The sequence below is a fragment of the Indicator indicator genome, chromosome 12 (assembly GCF_027791375.1).
Source record: "Indicator indicator isolate 239-I01 chromosome 12, UM_Iind_1.1, whole genome shotgun sequence".
NCBI classification, from domain to species: Eukaryota; Metazoa; Chordata; class Aves; order Piciformes; family Indicatoridae; genus Indicator; species Indicator indicator.
In genome coordinates, this window is record NC_072021.1 from 27,325,017 (window position 1) to 27,350,285 (window position 25,269).

At 41.0% G+C, this 25,269-nt stretch overlaps 1 protein-coding gene across 1 annotated transcript; it reads left to right on the forward strand.

The window, feature by feature from the left end:
* Nucleotides 1-6,320: 6,320 nt before the first annotated feature.
* Nucleotides 6,321-25,043, forward strand: SNX16 (sorting nexin 16). Its single transcript, XM_054385387.1, has 7 exons — nucleotides 6,321-6,702; nucleotides 10,980-11,066; nucleotides 13,798-13,946; nucleotides 18,056-18,125; nucleotides 21,571-21,707; nucleotides 23,915-24,031; nucleotides 24,277-25,043. The coding sequence occupies exons 1-7, from the start codon at nucleotides 6,331-6,333 to the stop codon at nucleotides 24,383-24,385; spliced, it is 1,041 nt and encodes a 346-aa protein (XP_054241362.1). The 5' UTR covers nucleotides 6,321-6,330; the 3' UTR covers nucleotides 24,386-25,043.
* The last annotated feature ends 226 nt before the right edge of the window (nucleotides 25,044-25,269 follow it).

Here is a 25,269-nt window from a genome sequence, read left to right on the forward strand (position 1 = left end):
CTCGTTCCCGCTCTTCGTGACCCGGCCGAGGGATAGGATAGCCCCAGCAGAGGGCCTTGAGCGCCCCTATCCCCGTTCGGAGGCCCGGCCACCCTCAGGGAACTGCCTCACTCCCCCCACAGTCCGCCGGGTAACGGCGACACCACGGAACTACCGCACCCAGAATGCAGCGCGGGCCACCTCCTGCAGAGGCCAGCCCCGCGCTGCCTGCCGGGAAATGGAGGCGCCGCTGGCGACCGGGCGTGGCGGACTGCGGCTGGTGGGCCCTGCGGGGCCTTCGCTTCCGCCCCTCGCCGCAGGTACCGGCCCTCTGCCACCACCCCCGGGGCCCGGCCAGCGCCGCGCACCTCCCTGTCGGCGCGCACGAGGGGCGGGGCCGGCCCAGGGGGAGGGGCGGCCCCAGCGGTGGCGCGGCAGAGGGAGACTAGCGCGGCGGCGAGCAGGTGAGTGGGGGTAGTCGCCATGCCCTCACTGCTTGCTTGTCCGGACAGGGGCGAGTGGAGCAAGAGGCGTGACCAGCACCGAGGGCAATGAGGGAGGCAGGCGGCTGGGAGGTTGGCCAGGGGTGGGGGAGCGGAGCGGAGCCGAGCCCCATAGCTAGCGCCCAGTCCGGGCACGGCCAGCCCCCGCCGCTTCCTCACCATGCTGGCCGGTGGCGCAGCGCCCGCGCACCTGTGCGGAGGCGGCGGGGCAATTGCGCTGGCCCCCGCCCTGGTGTGGGACGCCATGGGAGGTTGGGCTCTGGCTCGGTCGGGGCCAGGGACGGGCAGGCGGGACGGCGTGGACGGAAACCCTCCGTGGGTTGGGATGGGGGTGCGAAAAGTAGCCGCACCTCGGAGGCGGCTCCTCAGCCGGCTCTGCTGCGAAACCTGCCGGTTTCAGAAGCCGGGCCGTGGAGCTGGCCGCGGGGGCCCGGCCCCGGCGGTACCGCTGGCTCGGCGGCCGCTCCTGAAGTTACGTAAAGCGGCGCGGGCGGCATTCCGGGAGCCTGACTTGGCCGGAGGCGGGAGCCGCGGCCCCTCCACGGTGCTATCCTGCGCCTGACGAGCCCATTCCCGCACCTTCTGCGCAGTGTCGGTCGCTGGAGTCCGGCTGAAAGATAGCTACAGGGTTTTGTTCGTTTTTTCCTGTTTCGGAACTGTTGCATCCCAGACATAGGTAGGGAACGTGAAGTCTGCGCGGGGAGTCACCCATCAGTTGTTTGCAGTTCGATAACAGGCTCTTTCGGGTAGGAATTGCTCTCCTCTGTGAGCGTGTACGGGAGGTGTGGTAAATAAGCCTCAGTTTCGAGTTCATAGGAGAAAAAGCACAAAATTATTAATTTCAGGAAACTTACGAAACCTATTTCATCAGGTTTCGTTTCTAAATATTTCACTAGTTCTTCAGCTGACATTGAACTATAAAGGTCTGCCTGCCTGCCTTGGCCAAACAGAGGTGTAATAACGTGTAACTAGATCACAAACAGTATTGCTTAGCTAAAACTTCTAAATCCAGTGGCAACTGGTGGGTGAGGATTGTTTTGTTTCTCTCTATTACCCTTGAATTGTGTGGTTTATGTGTTTCTCAGTGTACAAATCATTACCTTCAAAGGGTTTGGAACTGGGATAGCTGCAAGCTGGAGGCCAACCCTTTTTGAGTGGTTTTGTTAAGAGCCTTTTTGCTTCATCCACACGAAGGGAGGTGGCTGTTGTAAACACCCGGTAGGGTAAGTTCGTGTCATGCTGGTTTGTAGCATGTGACAGTAGGGTTCCCAGGAGTCTCTGCTATCCTGTTTCAGATCAAGCAGTTCAGCACTTCCAGCAAGTGTTCTTTCTATTTCATTCTTAAGCTGCAGCTGGGAATCAAACTCAGTACTAGTTTTGACAGAAAATGCATTTTGTACAAGAAGCAAGTAAATACCTAGATAAGAATTAGAGTGCAGTTGCTGGGTTAATTCTTGGGTGTCATGAGAGATGGTCTGTGGGTTAGTGTGATGCAATGTTGCTGGTTTAGTGTAGTGACATGAGACCAGTATTTGGTAAAGTTTGAGCAGTAGCAGATTGTGCATCTTCCTTCCTTGCCCTGTAAGCAAGGAGCAATATAGTTTGTCTGGAAGGGGAGTTTTATCAAATTGTTCTGCTCTTTTTCCTGTGTGAATTGTCAGTCAACTACTGTATGTGTAGAAAAGGCTTGAGTCCTGAGGTTGTGACCCTCATTTCAGAATTGGGTTTTTTTTTTTATATTTAGTCTTCATAAAGTGCAAATTAATGCAGTTCTAAGTTCTGCCATGATTCATGGCATGGAGGTATTTTAGATATTGGGAAATTGTGATGATACTTATAGAATTTAAGATGTGGTTTTGAATATATATATATATATATATACACATATATATAAACATATATATATATTTATGAGCCTGGTAAGTTCTAATGCGGTAATTTTGTTTGCCTCCTTTTCTGTTTTCCCGACACAAAAAAAGTCATATAATTGTAGAATGCACTGGGTTGGAAGGGACCCTCAAAGGTCATCTTGTCCAACCCCCCTCCAGTGAGCAGGGGCATCTTTAACTAGATCAGGTTGCTCAGGGCCCCATTGAGTTTGACCTTGAATGTCTCCAGGGATGGAGCTTCCACCACATCTCTGGGCACTTGTTCCAGTATTTGACTAGCCTCATTTTGAGGAACTTCCTCCTAATGCATATCTTAAATCTGCCCTGCACTAGTTTGAAACCATTGCCTCTCATTCTATTGCTCCATGCCCTTCTAAATAGTCCTTCCCCTTCCTTTCTGTAGGTCCCCTTCAGATACTGAAATGCTGCTTAATGTCTCTCCTTCTCTTCAAATCAAATGACACTTTTGCTCACTTGACCTTGCTTTTCTGTTGCTCAAAGAATACTCTTCTGTTACTCGAGTTACAGGATTATGGCTGTGACACTGGTTATCTGCCCCTTCTATTTATGTACAAGTATGTTTACTGTGGCAGAGTGAGTCAAGAATATCTTTTAGAAACAAATATTAGAAACAAATATTGTGGTCATTGCCATTTAATATGCTTTGGCTCACAATTTGGGGTGGTGTTGCAGAGTATGAAAGAAATTAACCCTGCAAATGTAGCCTGGGAGCAGACCTAATGCAGTCCAGCTGCTGATAAGCATGCAGTCAGTGGTACCAAATTACAGCTGGGCTGACATAGAAACTGCTGAGGCATGTACAGTGTAGATATTGGATTCTTAACACCAAGTACTTTACAGATCTGTTTGTGTTGAGCTTTACTGCTCACTGATACAGCTCCAGCCTTTCAGTAATGTGTGTGCATTTAAAAGTAGTAGTAAGTATACAAGTTCAAGGTAGTGCTTGAATTGCATTTTAAAGGTTGGACGAAATGATCCCTTTTGTGCCTTCCAACCTGGCATTCTATGACGTCACTTTAAAGAACTTCACCACATTCCCTGAGATGTGGGCTTATTTTCCTTCCCTGATTCATAAAGAACCAGATTCATTAAATCATGCAGCAGAAGATAATAGCTTTTTTTTTTTATTTACATCCTTCAATTTGTTGCAAACCTGGAATCAATTGATATCTTTGGTTTGTAGGCCTTAAATCCCACACCTCCCAGGACATAGCAGGTTGGGGCATTCTTTGAAGGTATGCCTTCGGTTCCTTATGCTGCTAATACATGGAAGAGTCACTGAAGTGGCAAGTGAAAAAGGAGTTAACTTATTAAGTGTTTTATACAATCAATAAAATTGCTAGGGAAAATCCACCTGAGAATACTTCATGTCTTTATTTCTATCTCTACTGAAAAAAATAGTTGCAAAGTTACTGTCTGATGCAGAAAACAGATTCATTTACTGAAATGCAAGTAGAAAAAGGGATTGGTCTAGCTCCAGGACCAAGACAGGTGTGACTTCCTTCTTCCTAACTACATGATGCTGAAGCAGCTCAGCTGCCTGACATGTGGAGTTAAGTTCCACAACCAAATAAAGGATTATGCTGCAACAGAAGCTGCTGGATGGTCCAAATCCTGTTCCTGATTAGAAAAATCAGCAGGGGTTTATGATTCTGACACTTCTGTTTCCTCAGATGCTACCGAGTGTCCAGCACCAATTCAGTGTCCATTGCTCCTGAGGAGTCACTGCCAGTTTGAAATTCATCAAGTTCATTGAACTTTCTGACTTAGAAAGTGTGTGAAGGTTTCCCCTAGTAGCTAAAAAGATGAGAAAATTTGGGTTTTCCTTCATTCAAGGAATACTTTCAGGAGCGTTTTTCAGTCCTCCTTGTTGATGCTGATTAATGGCTGTGTCCTCGTTCATAGACTCATAGAATAGTTTAGGTTGGAAGGGACCTGAAAGATCATCTAGTTCCAACCACCCTACAATAGACAGGGAAACTTCCTACTAGATCAGCTTGCTCATGGCTACATCCTGGCTTTGAACACTTCCAGGCTTGAAGCCTCCACAACTTTTCTGGCCAACTTGTTGCAGTGCTTCACCACCCACATGGAGAAGAATTTCTTCTGAGTGTATAATCTAAATCTTGCTTCTTCTGGTTTGAAGCCCTTAGCCCTCGTGCTGTCATTTCATACGTTTGTACAAAGTCCCTTCACCTCTCCTGTAGCCCACTTCAAATACTGGAAGCCTGCGGACCCTCTCTTTTCAGGCTGAACAATCACAACTCTGACTCCATGGGGAGGTGCTCCAGCCCTCTTGTCATTTTCATTGCCTTCCTCTGGTCCTGTTTCACCAGTTCTGTGCCCAGGTGGGGTCTAGCCAGCTTGGAGTAGAGGGGAAGAATCCCCTCCCTTAGCCTGCTAACCACACTTCTTATGATGCAGTCCAGGACACAGTTGGCTTTCTGGGCTTTCAGCACACCTTGCTGGCTCATACTGAGCTCGACAGGGCTCTGGGCAACCTGATCTAGTTGAGGATGCCCCTGCTTACTGCTGATGGGGTTGGACTAGATGACCTTCAGAGGTCCCTTCCAACCAGACCATTCTATGATTCTTGTCAATAAGCACAAGTCCTTCTCCTTAGGACTGCTCTCTGTCCATTCTCCACCCATTGTGTATTTGTGCTTGGGTTTGCCCCCACCCAGCTGTGGGACCCTGTTCTCTAGGACTTGACTTAGAGCAGGGGAATGAAAGTATCGTTTCATCCTGACAATTAGGAAACACATTTGGTTTTAGCTCCAACAGATGATTGATTATATATGTGACCTGAATCAGGTTGATGGTTTCCTATTTCACAGCTCCCTGCAGACTTGTGGTTTATTGGTATACTCCTGGTGTGAAAAGGTGGTGACTCAAATCCTGTTAATCTAACAAGGTGGCATCTAATTTGCATCTTCGAAGAGCTATTCTTTGGGTACTTTGTTAAAATGAGGAGATAGTGCCTTTAAGACAGCAGTATTCAGCTGCCAAAATTTTCCTTTGCTGCTTTTCTTTGCAGATGAGCACACAGAAGGTTCATTGGTTTTCTTGAAGAAAAAATATCAAATCTTGGTTTGTTGTGGGGTTTTTGTTTGGTTTTTTTTTTTTTCTTGAACTTGTTTTTTCCTTTTTAATCTGCTGGAATGGAAAACCAGCAGCTCTTACAGCACTGCTTTTGATGTGCATGAGTCTAAAACTTAATTGCTCCAATTCAAGCTGCACAAAATGTGCCCAGTTAACATTGTTACAAATGTCTGCAGCACTGTATGCAACAGAGTTGTTTTGAAAAACTGTTTTGCTTTGAAAACAGGGTGATTATGCTTCACTGAATACGTAATGTATGCAAATACTTTTTTTCACCTAAGTTGTTTACTGTGTTGCTTTTTGAGTCGTGTCATGTATATTGTCACAGGGGTGTTTGGCTCACCTGCTCTGTTCCATATGTCTTACCAAAGCAACTCAAGAAAAGCCTTTGTACTGCTTATACTACACAGTCACTAAAACTACATCAAATTCTTATATGCCTAAAATTTGCTGGTTTTTGTACTTATAAAGGGCAAATGATTTTTCTCTTTTGTAATCCTACTTTAACTTTTTGCTATTTAAATAGTTGTGAAAAATGGAGGTCTCCTGTAAAGCTGCCCATGAAACTTCATTTCATTAATTAAAAGCATCATTTTATATGAAACCAAATTCCTTGTGAAAATGTTTAACCACCTGTACTGCTATGCACCACCTCAATGCTGATGTGGATTCTTCCAAAGCAGTGTCTTAGTGTTACTTCCACTTAAAAATGAGAGAAATGTTTTGTGTTGTTCACTGCAGGTACTCTTCTTGAGAAGAAGAGAGAACATGGCTTACACAGTGCAAGAACTTTAAACTCCTGGACTGAAAACTGAGGAATTTTTTTTTGATGAAGGATGGCAACACCATATGTTCCTGTTCCTATTCCTATTGGAAGTTCATCATCCAGCTTTACAAACAGAAACCAAAGAAGTCCATCTTTTGGGAGCATCTCAACAAGTTCCAGCTCTTCAAAAGGACAGTTGGAGGACTCCACAACTGGTAGTTTTAAAAAGATGAGCGTGCCTGACCAAACTGATTCTACATCATCTTTGTGCAGTAGTCCAGTTGTTAGGACTAAATTTACAGGTGTGGATACATCCATAGAATACTGTAGTCAGCCTGTAGAAGAAGTTGAGGAGAACACAGATTCCAGGAGCTGGGAAGATCGACCATCTACACCTACTATACTGGGTTATGAGGTGATGGAGGAAAGGGCAAAATTCACTGTAAGTTTTGGGAACAATGACAAGATAAGAGTTGAATATATTTTGCATTCTCTTTCAGTACTTGATCCTGCAGTCCAGGGGTGTTGGAATACTTTATGAATACCAATTCAGCTTCAAAGTACTGCTGTTGGACAGGAGAATATTCTTGTTACACATAGATATGTATTTCTGGGGAAGAGAAGGCTCTGAGGAGACCTTCTAGCAGATTTCCAGTATTTGAAGGGGGGCTACAGGACAGCTATATAAAGGCACAGAGTAACAGGACAAGGAGTAATGGCCTCAATCTGAAAAAAGCAAGATTTGGATTAGACATTAGGAAGAAATTCTTGCCCATGAGAGTGGTGAGGCACTTGAACAGGTTGCTCAGAGAAGTTGTGGAGGCTTGGAGCCTGGAAGTGTTAAAGGCAGGTTGCATGGGAACTTGATCAGCCTGGTCTAGTAGAGGGTGTCCCTGTCTATGGCAGGGGTTTGGAGCTAGATGATCTTTCAGGTCCCTGCCAAGTCAAATATATATCATGATTGATGATACAGTTGGGAAAATTAAGACTCTGAAGCAGTCTTTCCTGTAACTGTGTACATGAGAAGGAACTCATTCTACTTCAGGTATCAGTTTGCATTGGAAAAACCAGGAATTCCTTGCAAAGTTACAATCCCTTGTTAAATTGAACTTGTCAAAGTTCTGGGTGGGTAAGCATCATAGATAAAGCATAGTCATTTATTTTAAATTAATGATAAACTGCCCTGATACTTGTCTTTTGCAGTTACTGAAGTGCAAACAGTTTTTAGCTTCCTGCATTACCAGGTTCAGTTTCTAGTAAGGAGGCATCTGTTCTGAAAACAGCAGTGAGATGCCAAATACACGCTGTCTGATGACAGAACACTAGTTCAACTGATTTGTATTGATTTTTCTCAAATTGTACTCTAGCTGGCAATTCAGTCCTGTTTTTCACAGCCCTTAAATATATTAACACATTCCTGCAGTTGTTTCTATGGGCTTAGTTGAAAGATTTCTTTGAGATAATTCAAAGACTGGCGGAAGGTGTTTGTTAATAGTTGTTTATTTATGATACTACTGCAGGAGAGCAATGTTAATCACAATAGACAAAGGAAATAGGAGGCAAACTTTTTTTCCTTTTAGGTTAGAAAAATATGGAATCTATTGCCCTTAGGACAGTTAAGATACTAATAAAATCATAAGGGTCTTTTTTTGCAAGCAAATAATGCTGCTGCTTAATTATTTGAGAATGATAGCTTGTCATAAGTCCATTTCTAACATCTTTATTCATGGTAGCATGAAAGAAGAAACAGATATTTTATTCTTTTTTTTTGCATGTAGATTAAAAGGTTATTTTACATAATACCTTCTGAACTAGAACAGTGATTTCTATTCTATTGGCAAGGGTTAGTCTGAAAATATACCAAGGAATGTTCCAGTGTGTATGTAAGATGTTCTTCAACTGTAGTTTCAGGGACAACTCTGACTCCTTTTTTTAGGTGCAGCACAGTCAGACTCACAGAATGGTTTGAGTTGGAAGGGACCTTAAAAATCATCTAGTTCCAGTCCCCTGCTATAGGCAGGGATTCCTACTAGACTAAGTTACTTAAGGTCCCACACAACCTGCCTTTGAACACTTCCAGGCTTGGAGTCCCCACAACTTCTCTGGATGTGTTCCAGTGCCTCACTGCCCTCAAGGAGAGCAATTTCTTCCTAATGTCTAATATCAGTCAAGTTTCTTCCAGTATGAAGCCATTACCACTTGTGCTGTCACTCCATGCCTTTGTAAAAAGTCCTTCAGCTCTCTTTTAGGCCCCATCCAAATACTGGAAGGCTGGTCAAGGTCTAGAAGACTGCTTTAAAGTCTCTGTATAGTGACTGTTCAGTGTAAATGAAAACTTCTTCATTGTTACAATGCTTGGTTGCATTTTTGTTCTTTCTGAATTCGCTTCTGTTGCTGTGCTTGATTATGAAACCACATGGTTAACTGTTTGTTTTCAGTTGCATGTTGATAATAAGCTTGTGATGTTCATTCAAACCAGCAAGTAATTAGTCCTTGAAATTTGGGGTTTTCTGCAGTGCCAAATCAATGAGATGGAAGATAGTTGAAATGAAATTCCAATTAGCTGTAAAAGAGGAGGCTCAGTTGCTGAAGTTTTTCTACTGTGTGCTAGCATCTCATAGGTCCCAAAAGTATGGACAGCTTAAGCTGACTGCACTGACTTCAAGAATTGAATGTTAGTGCATGTTGGAGTACGGAGCTGCTGAAGCTTGGGGCAGAAAAATCCTAGGCTGAAAAACCTCCCTGTTTGTAAGTAGTTGGTCTCACATGAGTTAGCAGTCCTGGGATGTTCAATCAGCACTTCTTTTTTTTTTAATCCAGCTAGAAATGATAATGAGATGCTGAATCAGCCAGAGATTGTTACTGGTTTATTTTCATGGAATATTTTGTATTTGTGCAGTAAGGCAACTCAGGATTGACTAGAAATGCGTGAGTTTGTTGAATCCATTTGAAGGTGGTTTTTTTTTCCCAAGACCATGTGGGAAGGAACTGACAGGTGGTTTTGTAATACCCTAGACTCTTTCATTAATTTCAAATCTTAGAAAGAAAAACAAAATGGATAAAAAATCATGTTTTTTTTCATGTTGGCTTTCTGGTTTTGGCCAGTAATCTCAAGCTGATTATGCTCCTGATTACAATGACATTGACCATAATTTGTGAATGTAGCTTTATTTCTTTTGTCTAATAGTTTCTTGCAAGCCATTCAAATTGAGGGCCATGCGTTGTAGTGTTTCTTCATGTATGCATTTGCAGAACTTAGAGTAGAAAAAAAAGAATAGAATACTGATGAGCAAGTAAATTCACAAGCAGAATCCTTCCCAATTTCGTATAGCAATTCTGCTTTATGAACTTCTCATAAAATAAAAGCATTTATACTTTTGGTGTGACAAGAAAGCTAAAACATTTGGACAAATAATCACTTGTTCAGAAAATACTGGACAGAAGAATTACATTTTAATGATGCCTTCAGAAGCATGTCTTGCAGCTTGTATTTTAAAAGCTAATAGCTTTTTCTTGATGACTGAAATACTGCCTCTGTCGCAGTCCATGACTTCCTCAAATGATGATGCTTGAAACTGGAATCTTTTGTATAGAGAAGCACTTCCTGAGTCTGCAACTTAATATATTATGGAGTCAAAAAATCTTAAAACAGGTCTCACACCTATACAGAGCATGCACTGGAGTTATCACATGCTGGGACTGCAACAAGAAAAATACATTTGTCAGCTAAGACAGCCTGCTGTGAAAACATGAAATACTGGAAAAGATTTTACTATGTAACAGGCTAGAAAATGTTGTAAATAGGATTTGGTTAAATGGCTATTAGAGGTTCTATAATTATGATTCCAGAAATACCTTTTTTTTTTGTCAACTAGAGAACTAGACTGGGAAATGTAGCCCAGTGCAACTGCAGAGTATCTTTTTCGATACATTGGAGGAAGTAAGGTTGTGACATGAGAACCCTTTTTTCCTAGACTCTGTTTAGTATTTTCTAGTTTAAGTTCTGTGTTGTTAGATAAACTGTGAGCATCAGTCTTTCTGAAAGAGGTTAGGTGTTTTAAAATCATTCTATTTAGCCCTTTGTTTTTAAAGAGGGGAATGGTGCTGCTGTGTACTTGTCTTGCTAAATCTGAGTCAAAGGATCTTTTGCTTCTGTTCTACAGTGCTGGTACAATTGTTCTGATGCAGTTATCCAGGAAATTGGTCATATTTTGCCTGGAAAAGCAAAATCTAATGTTTAAGCCAAACAGACCCAAAGGAGGATGTGATTTTTATCTTGCATCACTTGTGAAGCAAGTGAGATGAGACATTTTAAAACAACACTCAGCACCTAGTTATTAACAGTCATCTTAAAAACAGGTTGGCCTGAAGGATTAATGAGCAAAACTAGAATCCAGCTAAGGTTAAAGCAGATCACTAAAACATCGTTCACTTACGTCATTGAGAATTTATTTTTCACTAGGGAATATATCTGGGTGCAATTTCACAAGCCTTTTCTTGCAGAAAAGAAAGTTAAATGACTACAGAAACTCCTTCCTTAAATTCTGAAATTAAATCATACTGTTTCTCCTGACATTTAAATTCCAGTTAAGAATTTATTTTTTTCTTATCCACAAATTTTGTTTCATTAAGAATTAAAGGATCATTTCAGCCTTGCAGCCAGTGCAGCCTGGAGTTCTGCATGTTTGTCTTGTCTGATACGAACATTTTTCCACACAGGTATACAAAATACTGGTAAACAGAAGTCCAGAGGAAAGTTGGGTGGTTTTCAGGCGCTACACTGACTTCTCCAGGCTTAATGACAAGGTGGGAATTGCATACTGGTGAATTCTCAGCTAATTTGCCTCACTTATTCTTTGATGTTTCATTTACTTTGTGTGTTATGTGTTTGTCCTTTTGTTCTTTTCATGCCTTTTTTACTGCCTATAAAACACATACACATAAAACACAAGGAGGTATTGATTCATCTGAAGCAGTGTGCTTCATACTTTATTCCTTGTATCTGATAAACGAGATTAACTCTTTAATAGGTGTATCCCCCTTCAGAAACTAGAGAGATGCAAGACAGACTGTCAAAGAAGGCTAAAAGCAATAGGTGAAGTTATATAAATCATTAGAAGTAAAGGAAGGAGGCAGTCAAATAACAGACCCAGTTTTTGAGAGCTATCTCTGGGGAGCAAATAGTGAATGATACAGCAAACTGACATAGTACCTGTGCTGTAACATTAACAGATAATATAATCTTAGTGGATGTTGGAACGTGACGGAATTTGAGGAGGTAGGAGCAAAGGCTAACATAGAAACATTTGGCTAAATGCATAGACTTTATTTGTTAAGGGCATCTAGCAAATTGGAGAGTTACATGAAAAATACTCTTCAGTCCCCAAAACTGGTGGGAAAAGAACTTTGTCAAGTTTATTAATATGCTGGTAGAGATGCTGAATAAATAATGAAAGGCCCAGTCTAAAGACCCAAGAAATTAACCATTTCTCTCTGAGACTGGGCCTCATGTCACACGAATAATCTATCATGTGATCAGGTTGCAGAGGGGCATCCAGAAAAGATTCTGGGTGCAAGCAAGCAGTCCCAGCCAGCATAACTTGTCTGACCCACAGTTTGTCCTGCTGTGTGTGAAGAGCGTTCAAGAGAGTGCCCCAGGACTCTGCTGGTGAAAATTAGTCTGCTGACAGCAGCTAGCTTTCATCCACAAAAGGAGTCATCTGTGGGTTGACTTACTCTTTCCTTAGAAATAAATTACATGATCTGCATAACCAGACAAGTGAAATTAACATGAAGCAGAAATGTGTGGTTGAAAAGTTTTCCCAGCAATGGTTATCTGTGGTCTGCTCTACAACTAACAGGAACTCCTGTTGTTATCTTTTCAGGGTTCAGTTCTGTTCAGTGTTTCATTAAGAGGGGATATTTATGTGTATGGTTTTAATGATAGCTTGGTAAGAGACAAAGGAACTTCAGATGACCAAGGATAAACTTAAAAATATCAAGAGGAAATTAAGTAAGGGAAGATAAATAATTAAATGCAGAAGTAAAGAACAAGACATTGACAAACTATTGCATAACTTGGAAAGCAGTTGTTGTAATAGACTATTTGAATATACAGTACTTGTGCTGTTAAAAAGCACCCTTCTTCTATTTTGAAATGGTACCTTGTGAGCAAAGGTGATCCACTAATGTGGTTCTTCCTTTAAACTCTGTAGATCTAGAGATTCTAGCTGAAATACAGTAACTGTTCTCTCTTGTAAAACTTCATCTACTGAAAGAACTGCCTCTTAGAGTGTTTTCTGTGAGTCCATAAAGAGTCATTAAATAAGGGTTATTCTCAGAAAGCTTACATTTTGCCAATCAAGGATCAAGACACCCCCTGAAGAATTCCTTTGTAGCTACGTAACACTGAGTGCTAAACTGGTTTTGGGGCAGACTGGAGACTCCCTGTCACTGGAACTTTCATTCTTGTGGTAATTGGAGGAAGATTAGATTGCAAAACCTGTCCACTTTTCCCTCTTGCTTGTAAATCCTCTACAAAATTTTTCTATCAAGCATCCTTTGTGAGAAAAGGCATCTAAACTTGTACGTTTATGAATATGTTAATGTGGTTTTTTTGGTCTTCATGCATGTTAAAGAATCATAGAATGCTTTGAGTTAGAAGGGACCAGAAAGATCATCTAGTTCCAACTACCCTGCCATGGGCAGGGACACCTCTTAGTAGACCAGGTTGCTCAACCTACCTTGGAACGCTTCCAGGCTTGGAGCCTCCACAACTCCTCTGAACAACCTGTTCTAGCACCTCACCACCCTTATGGGGAAGAATTTCTTCCCAATGTCTGATCTCAATTGAGCTTCTCCTAGTTTGAAGCCATTACCCCTTGTCCTGTCACTCCATGCCTTTGTAAAATAATTACTTGGCAACCTCGGGCAAGTTCATTAGTACATAATTTTATGCTTCCACTCACATACGTATTTCATGCCTGAATTCAAAGTAAAACTCTAGGTATTTCTGGCATTAAGTGTACCCTGTTACTATTTCAGTAACTCAAAAATATGCATGTTAGAGCCACATCCATGCCTATGGACATTAATCTGCTGAGCTGTGGGTTTGTAATGTGCCTTTACTTTCTTTTTTATTGCTACAGTACTTCTTATCCCTGAGTACTTCAGAAAAACCCCCACCAAAATGCTTACTCGTGTAATATGTTTTACTTTCATGCAATTTTCTTGTATTTTCTGACTCAAAGGCATTTAAGTAGCGGACTCAGGGACATTAACTCAAAAAGCAAGGTTTTCATTCCTGTTTTTATGTGGTAAATTTGAGAGACCTCTTGATTAAGGCAGCACAGCAAGGGGCAGAGCTGTGTCCACAGTTCATGCTGTAATTTGGATTTTACTTACAGTTGAGCCTTACATTGTGCTTGAACTGAAGAGAGAAAGATGCCATAATTCTGAGTAACATCAGTGCCTGTGTTAAATTCAGTATTTCAAGACCTTTTCCTTTGGTTTTCTTTGGCTTTGATTTCTGTTTCAGCTAAAAGATATGTTCCCAGGCTTTCGGTTGGCCCTTCCACCAAAGCGCTGGTTCAAGGATAATTACAATCCTGACTTCTTGGAGGATCGACAGCTGGGACTGCAAGCATTCCTCCAGAACCTGGTAGCTCACAAAGATATTGCTAACTGGTATGTGATTAAAAGCTTGCTTGTGGATTTGGATTTTGTTTGTGTCCAAACTCTCGTAGAGGCTCTTAGATGCTAGAGCAACGTGTAAGAAATTTCATTAACATTCATGTTGTGCATTCGGTCATATGTTAAATTAATCCCATCTTACCTTCAGCAAAAAAGGGGAATAGCAGTATTTGAATTGTATATGATTAACTGCTAAATGAAAGCTGTAATATTTAAGATGTTAAACTAATCTCATGCTTACTCCTAAAGCATTACTTCTGTGTGCTGAAGGCGGAATTCATATATTGTTATTTTTTATTGACATTAAAAAGTAGATCATAGAAAGTAGATGCACTATTATGTGATTAGTTATTCAAATGTATTTTAAACTAAAGGCTTCCAATTTATGTGGCATGATAGCAATAGATTCATAGAGTCTTTTTGGTTGGAGAACACGTTAAAGATCGAGTCCAGCCGTTATAGTTTGCCTAAGTAAATGTAAGTCAAAAAAGGATTAAGAAGAGTCCAAAGACTCTTCTGCCAAGTGCAGAAGTCTGTTTGAACAATATATATTTTCCACAAAGTAGAAGATTATTCCAGACCTGAAGATGAGCAGAACATAATTCTGGCAACTGAAATATAAAATCATTTTAATGTAGTCCAAAAGAGGATTTTAGTAAGGAAATTGCTAGAGGCAGAGCAGTTAGTTCTAAAAATCTTTTCCATCACCAGATACAAACTTGTGAGGTTGCTGTACCAGAGATTCCTATGGAACTGTCTTCTTCTGAACCTTTATTAAAAATGAAGAATAAGAAATTCATTAGAGCAATTCCCTCAAGAATTTTAAAGGAACTAAAATGTGAAATTGCTGAGCTGTGGTTGAAACCATATACTGCTTGTATCTCCTTTCCTTTTGAGTAGAATGCCTGTTACTACATTTGGAACGTTTTTAGAAGGCGTTTGACTGTTGAGTCTGGAAACTTCAGAGATTAACATGTCTGGTTTCTGGTACTGCTTGTGACACAAAACCCAAAGTGGTAAATAAAACCAAGACTTGAAAAAGCAATAATGTCTTTTGCAGAAGGAAATCCATATAACAGGTATGAAGGAGACTGTAAAATGGTTGAAAGGCAAGGGGAAAACAATCTATGGAAATTTAGGAATATTACATATCAAATGCTGGATTGCGATTATGGACACTGATGTTCAGAATATCTGGAAATTATCCATGAAAGGGCATGAAGTATGGTAGAGGGATCCAAAGGTGCTGAGTGTCTGGCATGAATTTTCATGTTATGAAGTACAAAGTGATACTCAGTACATACATACAGAATCATAAACTCAGTTGCTAGTTTACAACCTGAAAAATAACTATTGGTTATTGATACAGTTTTCTGAATCCACTCAGTATTTAAAAGGTTGCATAAAAATTGTTGAAGCATAACTTGGAATTAAAAAAAAAAAAAGGGTTACTGCTGTGAGAAGCATCCACAAAGTCCAGTGCTAAAATACAGCATTCAGTTTCAAAAGAGGCTCTGCTAGAAGTACAGGGAAAGCAAGCTAGAACAGATGAAGCTACAGACAAACTTCACTGCCAGCAAGGTTCTGCTCTCCTGAGTCTGTTGTCTTGGGAAATGGCTGGCTAAACAGGGCCTATGAAATCATCAAGGGGATAGGGAAGGTGAGTAAGGAATGTGAGTGTTTTGGATGATTCATAGTCATCTCTCAGTATGTCTCACACGGTTGCAAAGCTTCGCTGTGAGGTGTCAGAGACAGAAAGCCTAAATAGCTTTAAAAGAAATGGGGATCAGCCTGTGAGTTTCTCTGTCAGTGGCTGTTAAACATGATTATGTGGGTGAAATATGTGCCCAAGAGTCTTAAGAATTTCCTGATTATTAAATTACACAATAATAGGTGTGCCAAAAAGAAGGAATTATTCTCCAAATGTCACTTAAGGTGTGGTGCTGGAGATAGAATGGTGAGCTGAATGAGCCTTCAGTCTGCTTAGAATAGATCTGAAGGCTTTATGCTGCTTGTTGTTGCAGCCAGTTTGACATTTCAGCTGGCTTGTTTGCATGTTGGTGATGGTCTGTGTTGGACAACACAGAGTTCATCATAATTTAAGGTCAAAAGCCTCCAAAACCTAACTTTAGACTGCATCACTTGCCATACAGAAAGGAGAATCAATTTCTATTCTGGTCAATGAACAGATAGCTAACTGAAATGTTCTGAGGACCATCTTGGCTGTGTAAAGCTCTGCATGATATCCATCAAAAAACTTTACCTTACTGGTACAGATTATGTCCTAGTTTTTTGATCTGTGGAATGTCTGCATTCCTCAGGAAGTGCTTAAAACTGGGGAGACTGGATGTCTCTTTTTAAGCACTTACCAGATGCTACTTCTCAATAGAAGTCACTATTAATGGAAATCAATATTTGCACCTTATGTGAGCTGTGGTGAGCATCTAACCCTGCTTCTTTCTTAGAAGCTCACCATTTGCTCCTGCAATTTTGCAAATAAGTCACACTGCAGATGAACCCTTTCTCTTTGTAGAGAAGTCTCTTTCATTTCTCATTCTGCAGCGTGTTTTTTTTGAGGCACTGACGGTGGAAAATTCGCCTTTCAGAGACAGGAGACCTATAGGTATACCTATTTTTTAATAAAAATAAATTCACCAAGTTTGCTAAATGAAAGCAAGGGGTGTAACACAGAGGGGAGAGCAAGGTCAGAGATTCTCTGAGTAAAGGTTGGTGTAAAGGCTAAGGTGAAAGCAGGCATGATGACAAGAATTCTCACCAATCATTGGGCAAAAAACCCACCTCTGTCTTCATGTGTGCAATAAGCACTTGAAAGTAGGCTTACAGAAATCCAACAAGAAAATAAAGGTTCTGTGTATTTTAGTTAAATATTCTTCAGAGCTCTTCTAAAACTAAAAGTGATGATATAGTCAATGATTAGTGTTCACTGAAGAAATTTCTCTCCTTATTTTGCTTGCCAAACTTGAAACTGTTTGATTAGATTGGTAGTTGAGTAAAACTTTTCTTTGTATTTTGCATCTACCTCAAATGGAAAGAATGAACACAGGGCAAAACATTACTGCCTTTTGCCCTCACCTTCCCAAGAGACACAGGAGGGAGGAAGAGGCAGGGAATTAATTTGGATGCACATCTTCCATTTTTGTGCATTCATTGCAGCAGGAGGTTCTTCAAAGACTGAGCAGTGAGTGCAAGCACAGAATTGCTAATAAGTTACTATGTTTTAAGTAACTGTGAATACAATATTCTGACTGGAGGTTATTTCTAGAGGAATGAATGCTACAGAGCAGGAAAGTCTTAGGTGACTGAAGGGACATGTTTGGAGGTGTTGAAGAGTTCTGTGCAAGGTAATCTAAACTTTGAAGATAGAATGAGCAAGATGCTCCAAGTACTCTCTAGTAAGCCACAGGATTACACACACTACCTCCTTATGGCCTTTGCAAAACAATGCACAGAGGGGCTGACAGCTGTTACGCAATTTTAAGTTGAATGCATTAATTTGAAATGTTTGGAGATGGCTGTGTAGTATATCCATGGCACATTAACCTTGTCACTTCTTGTTCTCTTGTAACTCATTATTATTTTTTTCTATATGTAAAAAGATAGTGTATGTACAAGATTTATATGCCAGTGGTTAAGATCTTAGCAAAATGAGGACACATAAGCATGTTTCAGTACCCAGGCTTAGTTCCACTGCTATTTCCTGAAGGGATCTGCATATGGATTTTAGCAGCATCCTTTTTCAGCCATCTTTTAATATTTATTTTCACCAGGATAATTTTTCAAACCTCTTCAGTAGCAAAGTGATAAAAACTTTCCTTGTCAGTTATGTAGCAACAAATTCTGTGAAGGTTTGAAAAATCATCTTCTAAATTGACTTGCTCTGTTTGAAAGCTCTTAACTGTACTTGTGCAGCTTCTTAAGTCACATTTTAAAGACTGCCTGGTTAACACATGCAGCTGAGACTTAGTAGTTTAACATTCAAGGATAGTTGTTTGAGTCCCTCAAGGAGATACTGCCCTTGTATGATGTTCAGTGTTACTGCTTTTCTGTACTTCAAGTAATTCACTCTCTTTTGTTTGGTAAAGTCTTGCAGTGAGAGAATTTCTTTGTCTGGATGATCCTCCAGGTCCTTTTGACAGTCTAGAAGAGAGCAGGGTAAGTGCTATGTAATATGACAAAAGTAGAATGCAAAAGGCAGTAGCTGTTGTTAGAATATTGTGAATCTGCTGAACTGGTATAGAATGAAACATTTTTGTTTCTGTTCTTTCACAAAACCGTGCGAAGGGATGTGTTTCTAAAACTGACACAGTCTCATTATTGGTGCACACTGATAATCTTTGACTGCCATACTTCATCTTTGTCCCAAAATACCTCTTCTTCTGTGGCCTTTTATGAGCAGTGGATGAAATTTGTTTTTCAGGCAGCTAGTGAGTATGATGAGAGGCTTTGTAGGTTTACATTCGGCACACACACGTTAGGCTTCACGTCTCGCAGTAGAGCACTTCTCGCTATGAAAGGTAACACGAGAGTTGTGTTCTGGCAGATGACCAGGGGGGTCAAGCAGTGTGGTAGAACAGCAGCCTTTCAGCACCCTGAACACATACTGTGTGCTGCTGCCTGTTAATTGGAAAGAGGTTTCACTGACATGCAGAGCTGTAGCTTCTGTCCAGAGCAGCTGCTCTTAGTTTTCTTGCTTGATGTACAACAATACATTTTGGAATTGCATGTTCATCAATACTGTAGAAAGGATGAAGGTTAAGTGGTGGTGCCTTAACTGAATTTACCAGCTTGTCTTTCATGCAGGTGGGGGAGTGCCTTGGTTCTTGTTACATTTTTATGTACAACTGAAGGGTTCAACATGGAGTTTGTTTTTAAGCTCATATCTGATTTCTGTACAGTCATGTTTCCACACAGCAATTTAAGTTGATGAAAATGAACAAAAATCACAGGAGTTAATTTCTCAGATAATTAAGAAGTTGAAGTGTCATCTTCATTGAAATTTTGCTCGTGCATACTGTGATCCCACCTGGGTATTAGTGTTGTACCAGATTCCAGGTGCTCAGCTCTTCAAGGAGCAAAGTATCTTATTACAGACATTTCCCTGACAGGTCTTTCCCAGCTTCAGTTCACCCTTCTAGAAGCTGCTACATCATCCTTCAGAATATGTTAGTGTTTTTTCACTCGGGTGTGCACAGTGACTTCCTTTCCTTGGGCGGCTGATACACAGATTTGAAAGATAGAGATTTATCTTTCAAAAGGCTTTTTTCTGTCTTACAGAACAATGGCACAGCTTATAAAACCTGTGAAATACTTCTAGTTACTCTGCGAGTAGGGAAATTTGCATGTGCCTAAATCTAAAGGTAGAAATAATATAACTTAATTATATTCTTGATGAAATAATGGCCCATTTTCAGGTAGGGCACCAGCAGCCCCAAACAGTTTTACACAATACACCAGAATTCGTTTAATTGTTTTGGATGAAACAGGATGGCTGCTTAACCAGAACAATTGCTGAAGCAATCACTAAAAATGCTGTGTGAAGAACAAATTCCATGATTCTATAATTGCATGCCATGTGTTCTCAGCTCTACTAGACATGAATGAAGCCATGCCTTAACTGATGATTGCTCTTCAATGCCTGTCAACCACGATAAATTTGCTGTCTGAGCCAATAAAATAAATCAAAACTCAGTGGAAAAAAACAAAGATCAAAATAATTATTGGCCTGAAAAACACTGCACTGGTTTGAATTATATAATTACAAGAAAAACAGGTTGGTAGTCTGCTTCAATTGAAGCACTGAACAATATCTTGATGTTTGTAACCCATTTGAAAACTTCAGGAAAATGGTGCCTTAAAAGCAGTTGTTAACTGAGCTCATGTTAAATGTTTATATTCAGTGGACTCTGAGTTAGTGGCTAGATGCATGCAATGTTAAGCCAAGAAAGCTTCTTGCATGGGTCTCCTATTTCAGGAGGATGTGTGAATGATTAAATCAGAACTGGCTGTTGATAGGTTTGCTCTTTGCAGTCCTAGATCAGCTGGCTCTGTGCCAGTGCTTCTGCCACTTCCTGCATTCTGTGGATGTTGCTTTAGACAATCACTCTCCATGTGAAGTTTTGAGATTGCTCAGTGGCAGATTCATCAGTGTAATGTATCTATGTGTAATGCACAGCAGAAGAACAGAACATACTTGTCACGGTTGAGTGTGTTTAGCATTTCATTAAACTTCCTCAAAATATTTTAGAATCACAGAAGGGACCTTAAAGATCTCTAGCCTCCAGCCATGAGAACACTTCTACTGCGCCCCATCCAACCTGCCTTTGAACACTTAATTCCAGGCTTGGAGCTTCCACAGCTTCTTTAGCCAACCTGTTCCAGTGCTCACTGCCCTAATGGGGAATAATTTCTTCCTGATGTCTATTCTGAACTCAGCTTCATCCAGTTTGAAGCCATTACCCCTTTTCTTCTTACTCCATGCCTTTGTGAAGTCCTTCAGCTCTCCTTTAGGTCACCTTCAAATACTGCTCTAAGGTCTCCCTGGAGCCTTCTCTTTTCCAAACTGAGCAACCCCAGCTGTCTGACTTCATAGGGGAGCTGCTTCAGCCCCTCTGGTCATTTTTGTGGCCCTGCTCTGGACCAGTTTTACCAGTTCTGTGTTGTTCTTGTGCTGGGGGCTCCAGAGCTGGACACAGGACTCCAGGTGTGGTCTCACCAGAGCAAAGTAGAAGAGCAGAATCCTTTCCCTTGACCTGCTGCCCATGCTGCTTTGCATGTAGCCCAGGACATGGTTGGCCTTCTGGGCTGCAAGCACATGTTACTGGCTCTTGTCAAGGTTCTCATCAACCATCACCCCAAGCCCTTCTTCTCATGATTGCTCTCTATCCATTCCCTGCCCAATCTGTGTTTGTGCTTGGGATTGCTCCAACCCCAGTCACCTAGAGGTGTTTAAAAGAAGCATAGGTGTGGTGATAACAGTTGGAGTAGATCTTAAACGTTGTTTTCAAGTGAAATAATTCTATGATTCTAAAACCTAGGTGCAGGAACTTGCATATAGCTTTGTATTCTTAGTTTTGTATTGGTTTTCTGCCTCTCATGACTGTGCTGTTGGTAACAGCTGTTTGGTACAGAACTGTACAGTTGTGTCTATATTCTGGCAAGGGAAGAACATGCACTGCATCCAGATATTCCTAGCATCTTGGGAATAACTGCATAGTTTGACTTGCAAGTCACGTGAAAGCAAAGGCTGTGTGAGAAGAAGAGAGGGGAGGCAGTTCAGCTGATGTTCAGATAGGCAAAAAGGTTCAAAATTAAGGGACTGTGTGTCAAAGGCCAGAAACTTCTTTCTGAAGCTGCTGTGAAACCAGCAGCTGATGTGATAAGGTGTTTGCACCGCAACTCTGCACAGTTAATTCACTGTTCAGAGCACAGCAACATTGCTTTAAGGACAGAACTTCTCAAAGTTTATGTAGCTCTTCTATAGTAATCAATACAAAGAAAAGCAGCTGCAATTCTGTTACAGGTTGATTTTTTTTCTCTTAGAGAAATCAATCAAGGCAGCCCAAGGTAAATGGAAGATGTTCTTTAATTTGTCTTTTAGGCTTTCTGTGAAACTCTGGAGGAAACAAATTACCGTCTGCAGAAAGAGCTGCTGGAGAAACAAAGGGAGGTTGAATCACTGAAGAAATTGTTGAGTGAAAAGCAACTTCATATAGATGCTGTTGAAAGAAGAATTAGGTATGTAGAAATTGTATGAGCTTTCAGACTTGCTTTCTGGGGAGTTACTTTCTCTATATACTCTAAAGCAGCAGCTTTAAATGTGTTCATACATACAGAACCAGGCACAAAGCAATATGTTCAGTAGGTGCTCTCATACACTGGCTAAAAAGCTGTTTGGTACAAATGACTGGGAAACTTGACCCATCTTTTCCCTTTAACTGAGATTGCTTCCTAATCCTTTAAGTCCAGCAAAGATTGTACTCTGCTTTTGAAATGCTGGGTATGTTAAATGGCCTGCTAGAGATGAGAGCAGTGGAAAAATTGCTTTGAAATATAAAATTTGGCCTGTACTCAGGTCTGACAGAGCACAGCGATAAAGGATTATGTGTCCCTGATAATGTTCTGAATTGTTACCTGAAAGTGTCCAGAGCAACCTAGTCTAGTGGGAGGTGTCCTTGCTTATGGCAGTGGAGTTGGAACTGTATGATCCTTGAGGTTCCTTCCAATCCAAACCATTCTGTGATTCTAATTGCTTGTAATGATTCTGCAGGTGGCTTTTCAATAGCACTGGAGATTATCCTTTTTCTCCAAGGAAACAGTACTGGTGCTTTTACTAGAAAACTTTATGGTATCTGCTTGCTAAATTTTGTATCAGGCCCAGGGAAGCTGATGTTGGGCTATTCAGTGTCCTGCTGGACCTGCTAAGTCATTCATCCTTCTCTAGCAAAGGACTAAATTCCCCTGGTCCCTTTGGGAGTTCTTTTAATAAGGCTTGGGTTGTCGAGTCTGGTTATCCAGGCTGACTAGCAAATCCCATCCTTGGATATAAGGTTTAAAGGAACTGCATTTGGAAAAGGATTTAAATTGAATTGTGGCTTATTGCAAATCCTGATCTGAATGCCATGTTCAGTTTGTCACTCACTCCCAAAGGCAAATAATTACATTTGAAAGATGCTTCCCCTGTCTGACAAGAAAGTTACTACTTGCTGCTGGCCTAAACAGTGTAGTGGTCAATGAAATTAAATAACTCACATTTGGCTAAAACATCATGATAGAAATGTCTGTGTGATTAAAAATAGTGAAAAGGCATGAGTAGCAAAAAGGGATTGTGTTTTGTAGTCCTTTCTCTGAAGGCAGATAGACTTTTTTAAATACACAAACACCCAGACATGTAAAGTTCCTAAAAGCCGGCCAAGTCCTGCCTGAAGTTTTGATGGAAAAGGACTCCTGTGACTTGTAGTTGTGAAAGTTACAAAGTAAACCCATGACCTTGTTTAAGAACTTCAGCTGCTCTGATGGGAGTTGAACCCAAAACAAATTATCTTTGGCCTTATTTCAATGGAATTTTGATTTGATGGCTCAGCAAGAATTAAGCAGCTTCTGCTGATCCACTCTAAAGGCTGGGTACATACAATGTGAGGTGGGAAGGAACAGCTGGACGAGACTTCTTATGTGTATGCCTTTACTCGGGCTGGGTCTGGCCCAAATATAGGCCAATAATCATGATAGTGAATGCTGCTGAGGTGTGTTACTCAAAAGGTGTGAGTTGGCACAACACTACAGAAACAGGAGCAGCTCAATTTACAAGGCTGTGAAACAAGGACAAGATCACTTCCAAGATGTGCCCGCTGGCCAGCTTTTCTTTCTATTTCACATGGAGCATTCAGCACCAAACTGATGGATGTTTTCCACACAGAGCACTGCTTTGGAAACAAGAGGGTTTGGTAGTTTTACATGACCACGTTCCCATTTGTAGCCAGGTGAGTCAGACTGCCAGCTCCAGCTGCTGTTAAGAGAAGAGATTACCTGTCTAATGGGGAAATGCTCTGAAACTTCATGCATGACTCTAAAGGCACAAATTAGCTTGGGAAGCTGTTGAAGAAATCTTTTTATCATCCTGCCTTTCTTCCTTCTGACTGTGTTTTGCAGTTTAGGCAAGGTGTGTGGGGCTTAGATCATCTGCTTGTAATTACCTAAAATCATCATCACTCCTCTGGGACTTGAACTGATTGATCTTAGTTTAGGAATAAGCAGCTGGAGCAAACAGCATTCAACTTGCTGTCCGGTGCAAGCCTTGTGTCTCTGCATCAATAAAAGAAATGGGGCATGTGGGAGTAAGATGGTTAAGGTCCTAGAGACTGCAGAGCTGAAAATGAAACCAACAGCTCTTCAGTGCTGAATGTTTGCTGCAAGGATTGGTGGTGCTCTGTTCTTATTTGTTGTAGGGACCTATCTGTAGGAAAAATGACTCGTCAAATGTCAGGAGAAGAAAGTGAGTGCAGTGGTGAGGTGGAGTCTTCTGCAGTAGAAGCAGACCAGGGTACCCTGGGTGAGGACAGCTGGTAAATACTATTATTTTTTTACTTAAAATTTATTTATATAGGGTTTTTTTAAAGCATGTTTTTGTATGTTTGGTCTTGCTTAAGTTCTGAATAGCATTTTATTGCACCTCTCTGCTGCGTAAAGGCCCTCAGGATAGATAATCTCAGATCTGGAACAAGGTAACTGGAACAAGCTTTGTTTATAAAATGACTATGGAGAACCATATCAGCTTCCATTTCACAAAGCTTATTGATCTTTGTTGCAGCTCAGACAAGGAGAGCCACAAGGCTTGCTGGAGTGGCTCTTTGGCTGAAAATTCTGTACCAGAAATTGAAGTTGCTGAAGTGGCCTATACTGCTGATGAAGAAGAGTAGACAGTAGCAGCTGCTCTGACCTGGGAAAGGTTCATCTTTGGGACACACTTTTCGGGTAGGGGAATAGAGTAGCTGTGAAGAACTTACAGCAAAGAGCAAGAATGCACATCTTGAATGTTTACATAAATCCTTAGAGATTATTAATGTAAGAAGTATACCCTGTGCTGCTTTCAGTTTTTTATCTAGCCATTATATATTTAATATATTACAGTCTAATGAGGGCTAAAATCAGCTGAAGTTCTGATATAGTGTACATACACCATTTGGCTGAGGAAAGCTTCACATTACATCACCAGACACATCTAACTAGCATGTCCTATGTTGCCAGTGATGTGACATGTCTGAAGCGTTCATCTGTTTGGTATGTGTGTTTTCATAGTCTTACAGCCATAAATTGATGCCTGTTGCAGTAAGAATGGACTCATCCTATGTTTAACATGAGTGTAGAACATGTTGGTTTTAAATTCTAAAACTGCAGATTATTTCTCTGGAAATTTTAAAGCAATGCAATAGGAAAGCTTTACAGTACCATGAGAAAAGTACTTAAAAAATGGGACTAGAGTTGGACATTTTTTTAAAAAAAAAAAGTGGTCATTTTTGCTGAAGGAACTGATCTGAGACCCCCAAAACACTGTGTATTTTCATCCCAAGACAGCATGCTGTATACTTTTTGTTTGGTACTGCTGCTTTGAAAGCCTGGGATACCCTGTGCTTCATAGCCATGTAACACCGCTGTTGGTGAGTTTGCCTTTGACTTGGAACACTACCTCTGACCATCCTGCTAAGGTGTTCATGTTTCTTTGATGCTAGTCCAGATGACGTGGAGGTTACTGAAAGACTCATAAAGAAGCCATATTTTTTTTCCTGCACAGTTCATGACTAGA

What these genes read in the sequence shown, in the direction of transcription:
- SNX16 (XM_054385387.1), top strand. Translation starts at nt 6,331, where the DNA reads ATGGCAACACCATATGTTCCTGTTCCTATTCCTATTGGAAGTTCATCA. An exon ending in TCTCCAGGCTTAATGACAAG is followed by an intron (nt 11,067 to 13,797) that starts GTGGGAATTGCA and finishes TTTCTGTTTCAG; the next exon opens with CTAAAAGATATGTTCCCAGG. An exon ending in ACCCTGGGTGAGGACAGCTG is followed by an intron (nt 24,032 to 24,276) that starts GTAAATACTATT and finishes TCTTTGTTGCAG; the next exon opens with CTCAGACAAGGAGAGCCACA.